The sequence below is a fragment of the Leguminivora glycinivorella genome, chromosome 15 (genome assembly GCF_023078275.1).
Source record: "Leguminivora glycinivorella isolate SPB_JAAS2020 chromosome 15, LegGlyc_1.1, whole genome shotgun sequence".
Lineage (NCBI taxonomy): Eukaryota > Metazoa > Arthropoda > Insecta > Lepidoptera > Tortricidae > Leguminivora > Leguminivora glycinivorella.
The window spans coordinates 7667375-7684972 of NC_062985.1; the positions used below are offsets into that span (position 1 = coordinate 7667375).

Below are 17598 nucleotides of genomic sequence, written 5' to 3' on the forward strand. Positions count from 1 at the left end.
GCCCGGCTAGGCGGCTACTCGCCACCGGCCGCGCAAGCGTACTACGCCTCTGACATCACCGGATTATTTTCGCCCGGAGAGGTAAATACCCTCACATCGATCGGACCCGGTTAAACTTGATGCAATTATTGCACTGTCCTGGGCCTCATGCAGTTTCCATGGTTGGTACACTGACCCTTATCCGGCCCTGAAATTAGGTCATCCCTTCGCTTGTATTGACGTTTTATGTTCAGTGAGTTGCAACGATTCGGTGTACTTGTACCTTAACTTGAGTCCGGTTAAGTTAGGAACGGTATTTATAATAGCATTCTAATAATATTGAAGGCGGAGAATCAGTCTCTCTTGATAAAAATATTACCGTTAAGCAAAATAGAGTTTTCTAATATAAGATATAGATATTGACTCTATTTATTTTATCATAAATTGCACAAATTACCATCTTTGACAAAGAAAATAAATATAAAATTAACATAAAATCACTTTAAAGCCAACGACAACAAAATATCCAAATAATTCGACTGGTTATTAGCTAACATCCTTAATTATTGCAATAAATATGTACAGTAATAAGTATTGTGTCGCGTGACAAAGTTGTTAAAATAAGTTGTGCTAGCCCCGTAGCCCTGGATGGTGCCGTCACATTAAGAGGTCACGCAGCTGGCGTTATAACCGCGGGCCTACTACGAACCATATCTATCGTTTATTCTTCTATTTGTCTCTCTATCTCTCGCATATGCAACAGCGATAGAAGCATGTGACGAAATCTCGTTATTCGACGTTTGCGGTAGGCCTGGTTTGTTTTTGTTGCGTTTATTGCAAGGTACAATATGATGGATTTCTCTCCTCCGTTAACCCGTTTAGCGCTAATCGACAAGGCGCTTTGCCTCTGTTAAGCATTTTTCGCTACATTTTGGGTAAGCTATGAGGCGGTAAAAGATTCATATTTGAAAATATTCCACACCTTATTTCGTCTAATGATGAATTAGTAATCGTAATCAGCCATAATGACAACAACCTTCGCTGTACTCTCTTTTCAGTAATGAATTAAGCTAATACAACCATGTCAAAATGACAAGATTGACATTTACGACCTTAACAAAGGCGAAGAATTGAACTGTACGTTATTCTCCTTATACTGATCAACATTTGTTCAGTGACTTTTAAAAATTATGAAGTCTTTAAATTTTTAATTTTTCATACAAATTAAATATTAGCTTCAAACGCCATTATTGTTGTCAACGTTGTCTGTCACACTTTAGACTTAACAGGCAATACACTACCTCTACAACCAATGATAAAAATCAAAATCAAAAGTCGCCGACAAATGTTGATCAGTATAAGAGATGTCTGGAGTTCAATCTTTGTTGATTTATAACGTCACTATTACATAGTTCTACAGTGGCCTAGGGTTCCAATTGGTTGACTGTACCTACAGGTTATATTTACATACAAAATGAGACATGCTAAATCTGTGCAAGTCTTAAAAGATTTAAAGAGTAAAAGGGTATATTTCGTGAATGCTGCCCGTGATAATAAATCGTACGTTTCGGTAGGGATCGTAAAACTGGGTAAGCAAAATTGAAATCACAGGGTACTTACCAGTAGATGATGCATGTGATGGAACCATAGTCAACTTAGACGGCCATGTGTCTTCTGTAATTAAAAAATGCAAAAGTAACTCTATCTGCATGTACAGTAAACGGCGATAAAGAATGCACATAGGTCTTTGGAAAGAGACATAAGCAAGAAGAGAGACGAAAAACCGATGTGCAATCATTATCGCTGGGTATTGTATGACAGTTATAGCCTATTCATATGATTTTCAAGCAGCAAAAATAAACAACGAATACGTTCGGCTGGACAGGCCCCGTAGCCGAATTTCATTTCTGCGACGCGAAACGAAAACGAAACGCCGCGAATAGGTAGTCTGGTTCTGTCGCGCCAATATGCAAGAGCGATAGAGATAGATATCTACGAGCGTTTTGTTTCGTGAGTGTTTGTGCCATTCGGATACGTACCCAGGTATCTGAACAGTGTTTAAGCCAAAGATCGACTTCGGTGTCGGTTTTTTTTACAAATCAAAGGGGCGTTCGATAAAAAGACAATTATGTCTATCAAACGTGTGGTGCAATGTCACAGTTTCGTTTTCTTTCAACCCCTTATTTGCCAAGAGTGGCACTGAAGCTTTAGTAGTTTCATTTGTTCTGCCTACCCCTTTATGGGATACAGGCGTGATTGTATGTATGTATGTTATTTATTATTTATTTATTTTTATTTATTTTACTTAAACACCACAAATTACATAATATATTTTTAAAAAGTATCGCTAAACCAGCAAGGTTTGTCTCGATACTCCATTCCGCAAGGTAAAAAAAAAAAGAAACTATATAAGTGCACGTATATAGTTGTAAACGTGGAGATGCAGTATCTATAACTCTGTGTTTGGCATGGCATGTGTTTGATGTGAGAAGCTAATATGACCATGAAAAAACATTTTTAGCTACAACTAAACGGATCGACTTATCGTGACAATATTGCATGGCCACTTTCCGAACGAATGCATAAGTGTGCGCTCACGAAACGCTCACGATAATATTTCTTTCGTAGTTACGAAAGAGATATTATCGTGAGCGTTTGTGCATTCGGCTAATACATATTTTTATGCGTGTACTGTTCAGCGAACTGCAAAATGGTAAGGACATTTTGTTATGCATTCGTTCGGAAAATGGCCATGCAATATTGTCGCTGGATGTACATTGATCTAGAAAATTGCATTTAGGTATTCTCTTTATGATCAGACACGATGAGTCGATGCGTTTAGCAATAACGATAACGCAAGAGTAGCGATAGATAACTATCTATCGCTATTGCTCTTGCGTATTGCCGCGACAGAGCCAGGCTGCCTTTCTGCGGCGTTTCGGATCGCTGAAATGCCATTCGGCTAAGGCCTGTGGTGACAGCGACATCTATGCCTTATAATACGTAGTCTAGAAAGCTAGTCTTTGAAATACTTACAGTCAGAGTCAGCGAACATACGGTACGAGTTCCGATGACCGAAGCTTCGATTTCTAAACATCGACGTACTAACTAGTCAGGTGGAATATCGTGAGCTTTGTGAAGTCGCTTTTATATGGGTTGCGCAGTCACACAGGTTGAACATATACTCGATTTTGACCTAAAAACGTTAGGAAGCTTTATTAAAGTGTGCAAATAAAAAATAAATAGATAAGAAAAATATTCGGCAAACGAAAACTTTGGAATGGAACATGAATAACTAGGTTTCTGAGCGAAGATACCGCCGGATGTAAAGTCTTATCAAAATAGGTGCCTACTGCAGGATAATGGTGTCTTCTTAGTACCAAGCGCGAGTGCTTTCCCTGGCCAATTAATGAATACACAATGTAGAAACACAATGCATTCGCGAATTATAAAAGAATTTAGATTTTCAATTTACTTGAAAATATACATAGAACCTACACCAAGGTTATTTATTTTTAAAAGTGACTTTAAGGCTGTTTCGCTTCGTTAAAACATATATTTTTAAACATGAAATTTCAAAATCGTCACTACTTTAAAAAAAAACTTGTATCTTCGTCTGTCAATGAAAAGAAAATTGTAAACTGAAATAAATGTCATATACAAAGAAAAAATGACCAAGGCCTCCAAGTGTCCGATGCTGGATTCGAACCAGCGTACTCCGTTATAGCCACGGATGCCTCAAACCGCTCGGCCAACCGGTCACGGCGGCAAGGGTCGAAATTTTCAAGTATATGACACAATTGTTTTAACTTTGAGGAGCAGCGTGAGATACGAGATTTTTTCAAAGTAGTGACGAAATGTCATTAACCAGGTTCTGGTTTTAAACTATCAAGAAGCCTATCAAAAAAAGAAGTCGTTCACGTAGCTTTTCCACGGGGACAGAAATTTAATCAAATAGAAATAGTCAGCTAAAATCACGTATTTAAAAATTCAGGTCACGTTTAGGAACGTACTTTGCGGTATTCGAAGATTACTGTGTAGACATTTCTACTTTATACAGCCAACCAATTGGAACTAGGGTTCCCCTAAAGGCCACTGTAGAACTATGTCATAGTGACGTTATTGATCAGATTGTAAGAAATCTCTTACTGATTGTCATTTTGACATAGTTGTAGAGTGGCCTAGGGTTCCAATTGGTTGACTGTACCTACTTCTAACTTTACCTACATTCTACATAAGTATTTTTGTATGTCATCATCATCCTCCTTGCGTTATCCCGGCATTTGCTGCTGCTTATGGGAGCCTGGGGTCCGCTGTGACAACTAATCCCAAGATTTCGCGTAGGCACTAGTTTTACGAAAGCGACTGCCATCTGACCTTCCAACCCAAAGGGTAACTAGGCCTTATTGGAATTAGTCCGGTTTCCTCACGATGTTTTCCTTCACCGAAAAGCTGGCAAATATCAAATGACATTTCGCACTAAGTTCCGAAAAACTCATTGGTACGAGCCGGGGTTCGAAACCGCGACCTCCGGATTGAAAGTCGCGCGCTGCATTTACATGTATTGTATTGATTTTACTAAAAGTTTAACTCTAAAATGCTTAAGGTTTTTGGTAAAGTCACATAAAAAGGAAATAGTTATTTGTTTTACAAGGGGGCAAAGTTGTTGTTTAACCGCACGTGCCAATATTGAAGCCTGAGCAAGCGAAAGATTCCAATACTGAACCGCGAGCGTAGCGAGTGGTTCAAAAAGTGGAATCTTGAGCGTTGCGAGGGTATCAATATCAAGGCACAAAGGTTAAACAAACTTTGCCACCGAGTGAAACACAAAATTTTTCACCACACCAACACGAACAAAATACTGACTATAAAACATCAAACTAAATCAAATCTATGAATTTGTTCAATATTTATAATTCAAAATCATCATTTATAGATAATTTCTACCAGCCAGCTCAATATATCATGTTCAAATTTGTATGAAATTACTTTGCACTCTTGTGGATAAAATGCGTGTTTTTGCTATCTGTTTTCGAATAATTTGAGAATAAAGTAAGCCTTTATCAGTTGGTGTGATGAAAATTAGTTTTATTTTTTCGTAGCCTAACCCCGAGACCATCAAATTACGTCACAGAGTTGTGTTATGTCACGGACTCGACTATAATATTTGTAAAACATCACAAAGCCTTTGAAAAATATTAAGGACGCTTATTTTATATTTATCTTCCTCAGTCCTCGTGTACAGTCGACTACAAAGAGATGTATCCACTTTTTCACATCACATTGCAATAAGGTGAAAAAGGGGATACATCTCTTTGTATTAGTCGACTGTACAAATTTTTGTACATATTCCAAAATATATTTTAAACTTTTATTGAGTAACAAAAGGTTCCAAATTCAAAAATAAAACAAAACCTTCCATGCTATCGGTGCTGGACTCGCCCTCCTCGGGTTTAGAGAATCCTTTCTCGACAAGTTTTACTGTTCGATAAGTATTTCAAAACTTACTATCACGAGGTAGTTTCACATGAATATTCGTATCTACCTACTTTTAGATATTGCTTCTCTTTTCCTTGCTTCGAAGTTTACACTGGTTTTGAATAAAATAGGGAACTCGGATTTACAGAATTTTTCCTCCGCTATAAGCTCTCTGCCAAAGTTTTCTGCAGTTAAGTATGCCTTTAAATAAAACTACCCACTACCCAACTATAGGTGGATGAATATCTTTCAACTGTAGATTTTCTGGATAATTATATCGTGATATCATTTAGGGTAAATCCACACTGTAACGTGAGTCACGACTTCATTGAGTGTTTATTTGAACTACAGCTGCAAATGGAAGGATCTAAATACAAAGCATGCATCGTGAATAAATGGAACATGCCATAAAATCGTGACTTACGTTACTCTTGCTGCGGATTGACCCTTACTAGTCCCTTAAAGGGATAAGTTCGCCTTTGTACTTAACTGTCTATCCTGTGTCATATTTGTGTTTTATACAATACAGAGTTTATACATACATACATACATACATACTATTTCCCCAAGACGACAAACCTCGCTACGCGGACGTTTATTTCTGTGTACTTTGTCCTTTGAACATAATTATGTGTTATTTACATGAATAATTAAACATAAACGATCGGGATTTGTCTACCCAAGCGCGGTAGGCAGAATATGAAACTGTAAGTGCCACTCTTGGCATTTAAGGGTTTGAAGAAAACGAATGGTAAAACAGTGACTGCATGCTGGTTTCCAGCCCGTCGCCTACACCACAGTGGAAAGGAACCCATACCCCGCAGTCGACTTCTACAACACCCACGGGAGGAAAGGGAGTGGTGAAATTCCTAACCCGTAACCATACCCTATTTACAAATATTACATACGCCTAGTTGAGAAAACAGGATTTTGAGGAGCATCATCAGGAAAAATCGTCATGCAAGAGCAGGAGAACTTACCTAACTATGGCATGACGCGATCAAAATAAACATTTCAGTCGATACCTGAAAGACAGTAATGAAAATAATGGGCTTCGGTTTTCACACCGCTAAACAGAAACCATTACTTACTCAAAAGCAGAAAACTAACAGGTTGAAATTTGCACAAAAGTACAGAAACTGGACTGCCGATCAGTGGCGAAAAATAATATGGAGCGACAAATCCAAATTTGAGGTCATAGTTGGCGATGTACGAAGTAAAGTCATTCAAGATAAAGGAGATGCATTTCACAAAGACTGTCTTGAACGCAAGATGTAGTTTCCAGCATCTTTAAATGATTTGGGGTTGTATGTCGGCACAGGGTGTGGGATGTCTGCAATTTATAGATGGAACCGTCAATGCAGAGAAATACAAAAGCATCTTGGAATAGAGTTCACTACCGTCTATAAGAAAGTTCAAGTATATAAATGGATTTACTTTTCAACGAGATGGTGCCTTATGTCATACTGGCAAGACAACGATGGAGTTGCTGAAACAAAAACAAATTCCTACCATATCATGGCCATCCAGCAGTCCAGACTTGTCTCCCATAAAAACTTTGTAGTGGTAAATGAAGAAAAAGTTGCGAAAAGATCCTTCTAAATCCAAAGCTGATTTTAAGGAGAAACTTGTGGGTGTCTGGAATGGAATAACCCCTGAGGAGTATAGACAGTTGGTAGATACAATGCCGCTCAGAATTAAGGCCGTTTTAGATGCAAAAGGTGACGCCACCAAGTGGTAGTTGTTCTTTTCTGCATCGGCTACGCTGAAGACGAACATTTTTGCGAGTGTTACATTTGGTGAAATTATGTTTTTTTGTTTACTAGTGAGGAAAATTGTTAATTTATGTTTTGAATAAATAAAATATGCATTATAAGCTCTCTTGTTTTTATGTTACATGTTCTACTAATCATCTAATTCATCCTGAATTTTGAGGTCGAAGTTAGGACATAATATTTTTTTCATACTAGACGATATCATACATTATTAGATCATTATAAATATTAATAAATCAACTAAAGTATCTACTGTATCAAACTCAATAAGTCACTGCCACATTGCCATATTATTTTGAAACTTTTGTACTTGTAATTAAAAAAAACTCAAAATAAACCCTACACGAAATATATTCAAACGTGGCACTTTGCCGCCTGGCCTCTAATTTTTATTCAACGCTCGACGCCAAAAGGGTTAAGAGTTTCAGGTGGTTCCAGTCGTCTTGGCGGCACAATTCGCGAGTCGCATGACAATGAACAGACCTAATAATAAAATGGTTGTTTTAGGCTATTTGAGAAATTGTGCCAATTTGGTTTTATAAAAAAAGTGTGACCTAATTCACAGCCACCGAGTGAAGCTTTCTAATGAAGCCATTTCTGGCAGAAATTTTGCCAAAAATAGGTTTTGTTGAAAATTTTAGAAATAGTTATTCTTTGTTTATTCAGTCTATGAAAAAAAATTATGTGTAGCAGTTATATAAGGATTCCTGTTTTGAGCCTAGTTGATTTTGATTTTCAAGATAAAATTTTAAGTTTTACCGAATAGCTGTCGCGATACGTTGCACCCAATAATAATAAAGTAAGGGTTGATTCAGACGGACGGCTGGACAACATGGTATGGGAATTGCACGCTAGAGTTAGTCCGTTTTCACATTATCCGATCCGATATCGGATGTCGGAAGGATTTCAATGTAAAAAATCCAAGATGGCGCCTGTAATGGATGGGATATCGGTCCGATATCCGATATCGGATCGGATAATGTGAAAACGCACTTACCGTGATGTGCAGTTCAGTAATGTTCAGTTAGTTTTTAGTTCGTTTAGCTGTGTCGGACCTCACTCATAGGTTTACTGCAGGGTGTGTAAAGTACATTCTATTTAGACATCGTCAGTGTGATGTACTAAATTCTTAAATAGTCAGAAACCCTTCTAAAACACATCTCAATTATTAAATAAAATAGTACATTACGACACAAGTGCGGAAAAAGGCAGTTCGAAACGAGTGGCGATAAATTAAAAGTATTAAAACACCACCGAAGAGTGTTTTAAATCGACTCGAGTTACGAATTTACTTTTCGCACGTGTATAGTACGACGTTTTTCAGTACAGATCGCCCTCCGAAGCTTCGGGAAGTTTCGACCTGACAAGAACTGAACCACTCCGAGCCTTATTGCCACTCGTTTCAGACTTACCTTTTCCGCACTTGTATCATTATATACTATTTTACCTCAAAAAGCGAATTGCAGAAGGTTGTGATTTTTGTAGTAAAATTACTCCTCACCCCCAAAGACACATACAAAAGCCACGTAAACAAAACAACCCGTTTTTAACCACGATAAATGACGTTCAAGTAATTCGCAAACTGGCTTAATTAAAGTAAAACAGAGCCACACAAGTTTCGACCAATTTAAATAAGTTCTCAACTCGTTGTCGCTTCTTGCCGACTTGTATTCGAGGGATTCGAAATGCTTAATGTATTTGACGAGATCGCATTTTAATATCACTTCCATCTAGCATATATTTACAGAGGTTTTTTGACACCTATATCATTTTGGTATACTCTTGGGTCGACACGTTCGTTTTTCGTCACGTTATTAAATTCGTCCAATTCTGCTTTCGTCAGCCATTCTTTATCTTAATCCGACTCGACTCGTTTTTTACTCGTCATATTCTTCTTTCGGCATGTTCGCTATTAAATCTATTTTTTTCGTGTTTTTTCGTAGTCTTAGGTCAAAACCAACTTTGAATTTGACCAAATACGAAATGACGAAAAACGATTGAGTCGAAATAAGAAAAAGGCGACAAAACTTATGGTCAAAGACGTTAATGACTGCAGACTAAGTTGACGAATGAAGAATGGCTGACGAAAGTAGAATCGGACACATTTAGGAATGTGACGAAAAACGAACGTGTCGACCCAAGAGGTATACCGTCATATTTAAGGAGGCTATCAGATAGACCGTACAATGCAGTTTAGCACAACTTTAGTCCTCGCGCGAGAATCCAAAGTTACATTAAGCGCGAATTCAAGTATAGACAAGACCGCCAGATATTACAAGTCAATCATTATTGGATAACTACCAAAATTAAATGGCTTAATAAGGGATTACCATTTCATACATATTAAGGTCGATACAAAAGTTAGTAGTAGGTGGTAATAAAAGTTTACTTATAAAATTGCCTCCCCGAATAGTTGAAGCTTGAAATACGGTTCGAGCACAATATGCTGTTAGTGATGTCAATAATAATCCAAATTAACAATAGAAACAGGTATTTTACGGGCGTTAGTCACGTAAGCAGATTTTTTTAATTTCAGTTTATAATAAGAAACATTCGAATGACGCCTCAGGTATACGCATACACATATAAGTATAACTTACGTTTCTAGCGCGCATGACTAGCATGCAAGTAAGGTAGTGGGGCCGATTTCCCGCCCATACAATTTACATGCGACGTGCTACAGCGTAACTGGATACGTAGCCAAACGCACAAACGCTCACTATAATATCAGTTTCGAAGCTATCTATCTCTATCGCTCTTGCGTATTGGCGCGACAGAGCCAGACTGCATTTCTGTCGGCGTATGGCGTCGACGATTGCCACTCGGCTACGCCGCCTGTGCTACGCTCTCCCGTTGATGAGTTATAAAATATGCGTTAAATTTTTATTTTATTCTTTTCGGAGCCATTCAAAATTATAAAACTTGTTATTGAAGGAAGTTCTACATTAATTATGTTGTTATTAGTGGTCGGTAAACGATTTTATTTCATAGCATTGTTGACCTACGTAACAGAATCTTAAATGTAAATTTCAGCTTTTATTTTATTTACGATTGCTTTATTAATACTTTCGTTCGAGGTCGCGGGTTGCTTGCACCAATGAGTTTTTCGGAATTTATGTGCGAAATGTCATTTGATATTTGCCAGTCGCTTTTCGGTGAAGGAAAACATCGTGATGAAACCGGACTAATTCCAATAAGGTCTAGTTTACCCTTCGGGTTGGAAGGTCAGATGGCAGTCGCTTTCGTAAAAACTAGCGCCTACACCAAATCTTGGGATTAGTTGTCAAAGCGGACCCCAGGCTCCCGTGAGTCGTGGCAAATGCCGGGATAACGCAAGGAGGATGATGACGACTGCTTGGACATTCTTACGTTCTTCTAATTTAATGTGGCTACGCAGCCATGAATTTAAAACTTTGTTTCTGTTCAACTTTCGTATGAATATCGGTTTTTTAAAGAAACAACACTATTTTGTCTTTAGCTTCCGGTGTGTTTAGCCCGGCACTAATCATTTCCGGTAGCCATTACCTCACATTCTTTTCGCTCTCGATCTAACTTGCGAACGCGTCGCTGCATTAAAATTGCCATTTATTGCTAATTAAATAGTTAAAGTCACATTTTCCCAACAATTATCGTTAAATTAAGTTTAAACTCAGTGCTAGTCACATTATCAAAGTGGACAGGAAGAAAGCTCTGCTCCAAGAACAGTTCTGGGCTCGAGGAGACGGTAAGCCGGGCCCGCACGTGCGCCTTGCATACCAAGGCTGATGGTTAGCGAGCTGAAACCAACCCACTGGAACCTCATGCTAAAAGGTATGTGACATATGCACTGTTTTTTCCCCAGTAAGTGTTTGTTTAAATCTCTAAAATTTCGAGTTATCTTTGTCAATTTCGTCTTAAAGATATTTTATTAAATTACAGTCCGCTCAATTAGTTCATCATTAAACATTTGTTCCTTCGGCCGGATCCGTTGAAAAGTTACCTATTTTTAGTAAAATATCAAATTTGTCGTGTCGTAATATTTTTCTAATAAATTGGTGGGTAAAACTTTTAATTCTCGATTCGGTTAATGGCTGACCGGAAGTGTGACTTTTATAGTAGAATTTAGGTTGGTAGCAGTGTGACAGTTCGTTCAATCCGCTCATCTCGTTCGGTCTTAGTCTATGCTTTGGTGTATGGCAACAATTCGGTTGTCATCTCATCTGTCATTGTCAAAGTCAACAAGTTAATTTTATTGAGTAACGTAAACTGTTTATTTATATTTTCGTTCTCGTTTTTCGATAAATCAACAGTGATTATTACGTGAAAAATGTCGGACATTGATGTGAGCAATAGAGACGTTGACATGGATAGGGTTGAACGCAATTACGCGGTTATGCGGTTAGAGTTAATCTTTGATTGTATAGATTTAGAGGGTTATGTCGCGGCCGACTTAAACCCAATAGTTGAAGACTTTCATCGTGCCCAAAAGGCTATAATGAAGAAAACAAAGGATGTAAATACGGAGTTCTCGGTTACTGTCGATTTTGAACAAAAAGTAAAGTCAATCTTGACAAGGTTAAGGAAAGCTGAGCCTGTCATTACAAGCAAACATGAAACTGTTGACAAACATGATAGTAGTGATAATAATTCAGCGAAGTTACCTAAAATTGTTGTGAAACCATTTGATGGCTCCTTGCACAATTGGTTGTCATTTAAGGAACTCTTTGATTCCTTAATTCATAAAAGGAATATTTCGAACATTGAAAAGCTGCATTATCTTATGACATCGTGTCAAGGTAAGGCTTTAGATTTGATTAAGAATTACCCAATTTCAGACAACAGTTACATGGATGCTTACAATGCTTTAAACAAGTTTTACAATAGAAAACGGCAAATTGCCTTTGGGTACTATGAAAAGATTTTACTTTGTGAACAGGTGAAGACCAAGTCTTCAACTGAATTAGAAAAAGTTCATCGTGTTTTTAGAGAAACATTACAAGTGTTAGAAAGATTCGACTTACCCGATAAAAACTTTATGTTATTTCATCTGTTGTGGGGAAAATTGGACAAGGCGACTCGGGAGGCCTTCCTCCTCGAGTTCAATTCCAATGAAATTCCAAAGTTTGAATTGCTACAAGAGTTTGTTGAAAAACAAGTCCGCGCTCTGGAAGTAACGGAGGTTAAGCCCGTAACAAGTGCCATTAAAGGTAAAGGCAAGGTAACACTAGTTGCCACACAACAAAATATATGTGTTTTCTGTACTGAACTGCATAACTTAGAAAATTGTAAAAAATTTAAAGTTTTAGACACTTCGGAGCGGTTCAAGGTGGTGAAAAACAAGGGCTTGTGTGTTTGTTGTTTCTCCAAAACTCATAAAGTTAAACAATGTCGATCGGATTGTCGGTGCAGTATATGCGGTTGTTCCCACAACACTTTATTACACTTTGGAAAAAGGGAACCGGCTTCGCCAGAGGCTGAACCAGCACCTCAGCCAACGGTGAGCGGTTTAAATAGCAAAGTGACTTTGACGTCGGTCCAAAGTAATGGATTAGTTTTATTTGCTACTGCTCGGGTAGCTGTTCGGGATAGTTCAGGTAATTATCAAATAGCTCGTGCTCTTTTGGACGGTGCTAGTGGTGTCAATTTTATTTCCCATGACTGTGCTCGAAGATTAGGTTTACAGGTAGATGATACTAGTGAGCCAATTACTGGAATTGGACTATCTGAAGTTGCACCTAAGGGTATGTTATCATGCTCTGTTAAACCTATTGGATCAGAAATGGTTAATTTTGACTTCCAAGCGTCAGTGCTTCCAGTTATCTGTTCGGAGCAACCATACTATAGAGTCAATACATCGGAATGGCATCACATTCAAGGTCTACCTCTCGCTGACCCTGACTTTGCGAAGCCGGGCCCAATAGATTTACTCTTAAATGCAGAGATCTTTGCATCTTCCATTTTAAGTGGTAAAAAGGAGGGCCGGAAGGGGCAGTCAAAGGCTTTGGAGACTGTTTTCGGATGGGTTCTGATGGGTGACTGTTATGCCTCTCGTACACAATCTTTCACTAATTGTCGGAAAGATTGTTTTTTCGTGTCGAATGCTTCACAATCAAACTTGTCGCTGTCGTTGGATGATTCTCTTAAAAGGTTCTGGGAACTAGAAAATATTTGTGGTCCGAGTAAACCTATCTTGTCGAAAGAGGATCAACTATGTGAAGATAACTTCCGTGCAAATTATTGTCGCACGAGTGAAGGCCGGTTCGAGGTACCTCTACCTTTCGTCGATCCTTCGAACAAGCCTACCTTTTCGCACACTCGTGAAATTGCAATGCGGAGATTTTTTTCGTTGGAACGCAAGCTTACAAAGCATGCGGATTTTCGTAAAGCTTATGCCTCCTTTATGGAAGAGTATGAGGTCAGTGGTCATATGGAGCAGGTTGCGCCGCCTGTCTCTAGTGTCGGGAATTTTAATTACATCCCACATCATGGTATTTTGCGCCCCGAATCTGTCAGTACACCTCTGAGAGCCGTTTTTGACGCAAGTTGTCGTGACAGCAATGGGATTTCGCTTAATGATACACTACTAGCTGGACCTAAGTTACAAACTAATATTTTTGATGTCCTTACTAGGTTTCGATGGCATAAAATAGTCTTTACGGGTGACATAAAGGCCATGTATCGTCAAATCCTCGTGCCAAACGAGGACGCTGAGTATCAGCGGATATTGTGGCGACCTTCGACTGACGGCCCAGTTAAAGACTATCGTTTGCGGACGGTAACTTATGGTGTGAAATCGGCTCCGTATCAAGCTTTGCGCACAATAGCACAGATAGCGGAGGAGACTGCTGACTCCTATCCTGAAGGGTCACAAGTGCTTGGGAGAGACATTTATGTTGATGATGTCGTGACAGGCGCTGACTCTATTGAGCAAGCTTTAAAAATTAGATCAGATTTATCTGAAATTTTGTCGTCGGGTGGGTTCCATTTGAGAAAATGGACCTCCAACCATAAAGGTTTTATCGTTGACCTTCCATCTTCTGAGTTGTATTCGAGTGATTTTAAACATTTTGATGAACTTTCGGATTTGTCCCTTAAAATATTGGGATTGTTATGGCGTCCACAAACAGATTCGTTCCAATTTGAGGTTGCAACACCACGTGATCAGAAATGTACTAAACGTACTATCTTATCGAATATAGCGCGCATATATGACCCGCTAGGATTCTTATGTCCTGTCACGTTTCACGCTAAATATTTAATGCAGGTCTTGTGGTCATCTGGGGTGCAATGGGACGATGATGTTCCAGAAGCAATCACATCAGAATGGATGAAATTTACCGATCAACTTCCGTCGTTGAAATCTGTCGTTATTCCCCGTCGCATCATCCATTCGTTTGTTTCATTACAATTGCATGGATTTTGTGATGCGTCGGAGCGTGGTTACGCTGCTGTCGTCTTCTGTCGTGTCGATGACACACAAGGCTCTACTTTTGTAGAGCTTTGCTGTGCCAAAAGTAAGGTTGCGCCTCTGCGTAAATTATCAATTCCTCGATTGGAACTGCAGGCTGCCGTGTTGTTGGCAGACCTGATGCAGTCAACACAAGAGGCATTAAAACCTCTCTATGTTGTTCAGGAAATATTTGCATGGTCAGACTCGACCGTAACGTTAGCTTGGATCAAGTCGTGCCCTTCACGCTGGAAAACATTTGTTGCAAATCGTGTGAGCCATATCCAGGATCTTGTTGCTCCTGATCGCTGGCGTCACGTCAGTACACACCACAATCCTGCTGATGCAGGATCCAGGGGGTTACTGCCTGAAGATTTGGTAGAGTGTGATATTTGGTGGAAGGGTCCGTCGTGGTTGGTAAAGGAAGAGAAGGATTGGCCTTGCTCACCTTTGCACGATCCAAGCAATGACTGTATTGTAGAGGAACAACGTATTTGTAGCTTACTCGTGACGGCCGATCCTAACTTAATTGATGAAGTCCTTAGCAGGTTCTCCTCGCTTTTCACATTAAAGCGTGTGTTAGCCTACTGTTTCCGTTTTTTACGGTCAGCTAAGGATGGAAAAGTTGTCGGATCTCTACAGTCAGCTGAAACCACTGCAGCTCTCATGTTTTTAGTAAAACATGTGCAGCTCACTTCGTTCAGTGTAGAGATCAATCAATTAAGGGAGGATCGTTTGAACGCATTGCCAAAGGGTTTGCGCAAGCTTTCATTATTCATTGACAGTCAGGGTATTGTCAGGGTGGGCGGTCGCTTGGCAAATTCTCCTATTAAATTTTCTGTCAAACATCCCATTTTATTGCCTCGCTCCCACCGACTCACTCTTTTAATAATTGACGAATATCATAAAAGATTTTTACATCCAGGTGCCCAAACTTTACAAAATTTACTTGCGCAAACGTTTTGGATTTTGTCGCCAAAACGAGCAATTCAGGCAGTGATTGGAGGCTGCGTGAAATGCTTTCGTGCCAATCCCTCTGCGGCATCTCCGCCGCTTATGGGAAATTTGCCTACCTTTCGCGTCTCGCAAATTAAACCTTTTTCGAGTGTCGCCATTGATTATGGAGGACCATTTGATATCGCTTTCGGTCGTGGCCGTGGTGCGAAAACGTACAAAGGTTACATCTGTGTTTTTGTATGTACTAGTACCAAAGCCATTCACATAGAGCTTGCTTCAGAGTTGTCGACAGAAGCTTTCCTCTGTGTTCTTAAACGGTTTGTCGCTCGTCGTGGTCGATGCAGTAACATTGTCTCTGACCAGGGTAGGAATTTTGTGGGCGCTAGTAACTATCTTGGTTCACTCATGAAAGGTGCTGCTGATGCCCAAGAAATTAAATTCTCGTTTAACCCTCCGGGTACGCCTCATTTTAACGGATTAGCTGAAGCCGGGATACGCTCGGTTAAGACTCACCTCGCACGGGTTGTAGGTAATCAAAGGTTAACCTTCGAGGAATTTTATACAATTCTGACTCAGATTGAGTCTATGCTCAACTCTCGTCCATTGACACCTCTTAGCTCGGATCCTAGTGATCTCTCAGCCTTAACTCCAGGCCATTTTTTAACTCTGGAACCGTTGTCGATTGTCCCAGAGGAAAATCTTGTAGATCAAAAAGTAAGTGTCTGTAATCGTTGGAAAATGATACAGAAAATGCATCAAGACTTCTGGCGTAGATGGCACGCTGAGTACGTCCATACTCTACAACAGAGGACTAAATGGAATAAAGTAAATACAAACATTGTCGTGGGTTCCTTGGTCTTGTTGATCAACGAACAGACAAGCCCTTTAAAATGGCCTCTTGGGCGCATCGTTGCTCTACATCCCGGAGTTGACGGTGTCTGTAGAGTGGTCACAATTCAAACTGCTACTGGTCAGTACAGAAGACCAGTTGTGAAGCTGTGTCCTTTACCACTTTCAAATTAACTTTCGTCGTTCTAGTATTATCACTTAGTTTAACATTATAGTTTTTAAGTAGTTTGTCGAACTCTAGCACTATTTGTAGAGTAAATATTGCATATTTAGGTGAGCGGTATGTTCAACTTTCGTATGAATATCGGTTTTTTAAAGAAACAACACTATTTTGTCTTTAGCTTCCGGTGTGTTTAGCCCGGCACTAATCATTTCCGGTAGCCATTACCTCACATTCTTTTCGCTCTCGATCTAACTTGCGAACGCGTCGCTGCATTAAAATTGCCATTTATTGCTAATTAAATAGTTAAAGTCACATTTTCCCAACAATTATCGTTAAATTAAGTTTAAACTCAGTGCTAGTCACATTATCAAAGTGGACAGGAAGAAAGCTCTGCTCCAAGAACAGTTCTGGGCTCGAGGAGACGGTAAGCCGGGCCCGCACGTGCGCCTTGCATACCAAGGCTGATGGTTAGCGAGCTGAAACCAACCCACTGGAACCTCATGCTAAAAGGTATGTGACATATGCACTGTTTTTTCCCCAGTAAGTGTTTGTTTAAATCTCTAAAATTTCGAGTTATCTTTGTCAATTTCGTCTTAAAGATATTTTATTAAATTACAGTCCGCTCAATTAGTTCATCATTAAACAGTTTCCTATACCCTATACCTTATACTCGCAACTCCGAGCGCATTTCACTAAGAAACTTTCCATCGTAATTTTTGAAATAAAATCTATAGGTACCAGAAGAAATGTCCAAATTGTACAGTCTTTGTCAAAGATATTATTATATAGATGGAAGAGATCGCTCTTTAGCGATAACACCACCTGTTGTCTACCATAGTTAATTAAAGTTATGTGTTTGTTTTTTTAAAATGTCATCTTGTTATATTGATGAGCAATAAAGAATATTTGTATTGTATTGTATAGATATATTATTATAATATTATATTAAGATATTATTTTGGTCTTACCTG

The 17598-nt window shown here is 39.1% G+C and overlaps 1 protein-coding gene across 3 annotated transcripts; it reads left to right on the top strand.

The window, feature by feature from the left end:
- Window positions 1–11025: 11025 nt before the first annotated feature.
- LOC125234020 lies at window positions 11026–17040 on the top strand. Of its 3 annotated transcripts, none has more exons than XR_007177921.1 (2): window positions 11026–11609; window positions 16981–17040. XR_007177921.1 is itself a non-coding variant. In XM_048140200.1 (2 exons), exon 2 carries the CDS (start codon window positions 12247–12249, stop codon window positions 16636–16638), a length of 4392 nt encoding a protein of 1463 aa, XP_047996157.1. In that variant the 5' UTR covers window positions 11026–11609; window positions 12148–12246; the 3' UTR covers window positions 16639–16895. The 3 variants fall into 3 exon arrangements, 1 of the variants encoding a protein (XP_047996157.1); XR_007177920.1 differs by lacking the exon at window positions 16981–17040 and adding an exon at window positions 16931–16963; XM_048140200.1 differs by lacking the exon at window positions 16981–17040 and adding an exon at window positions 12148–16895.
- Window positions 17041–17598: the final 558 nt, after the last annotated feature.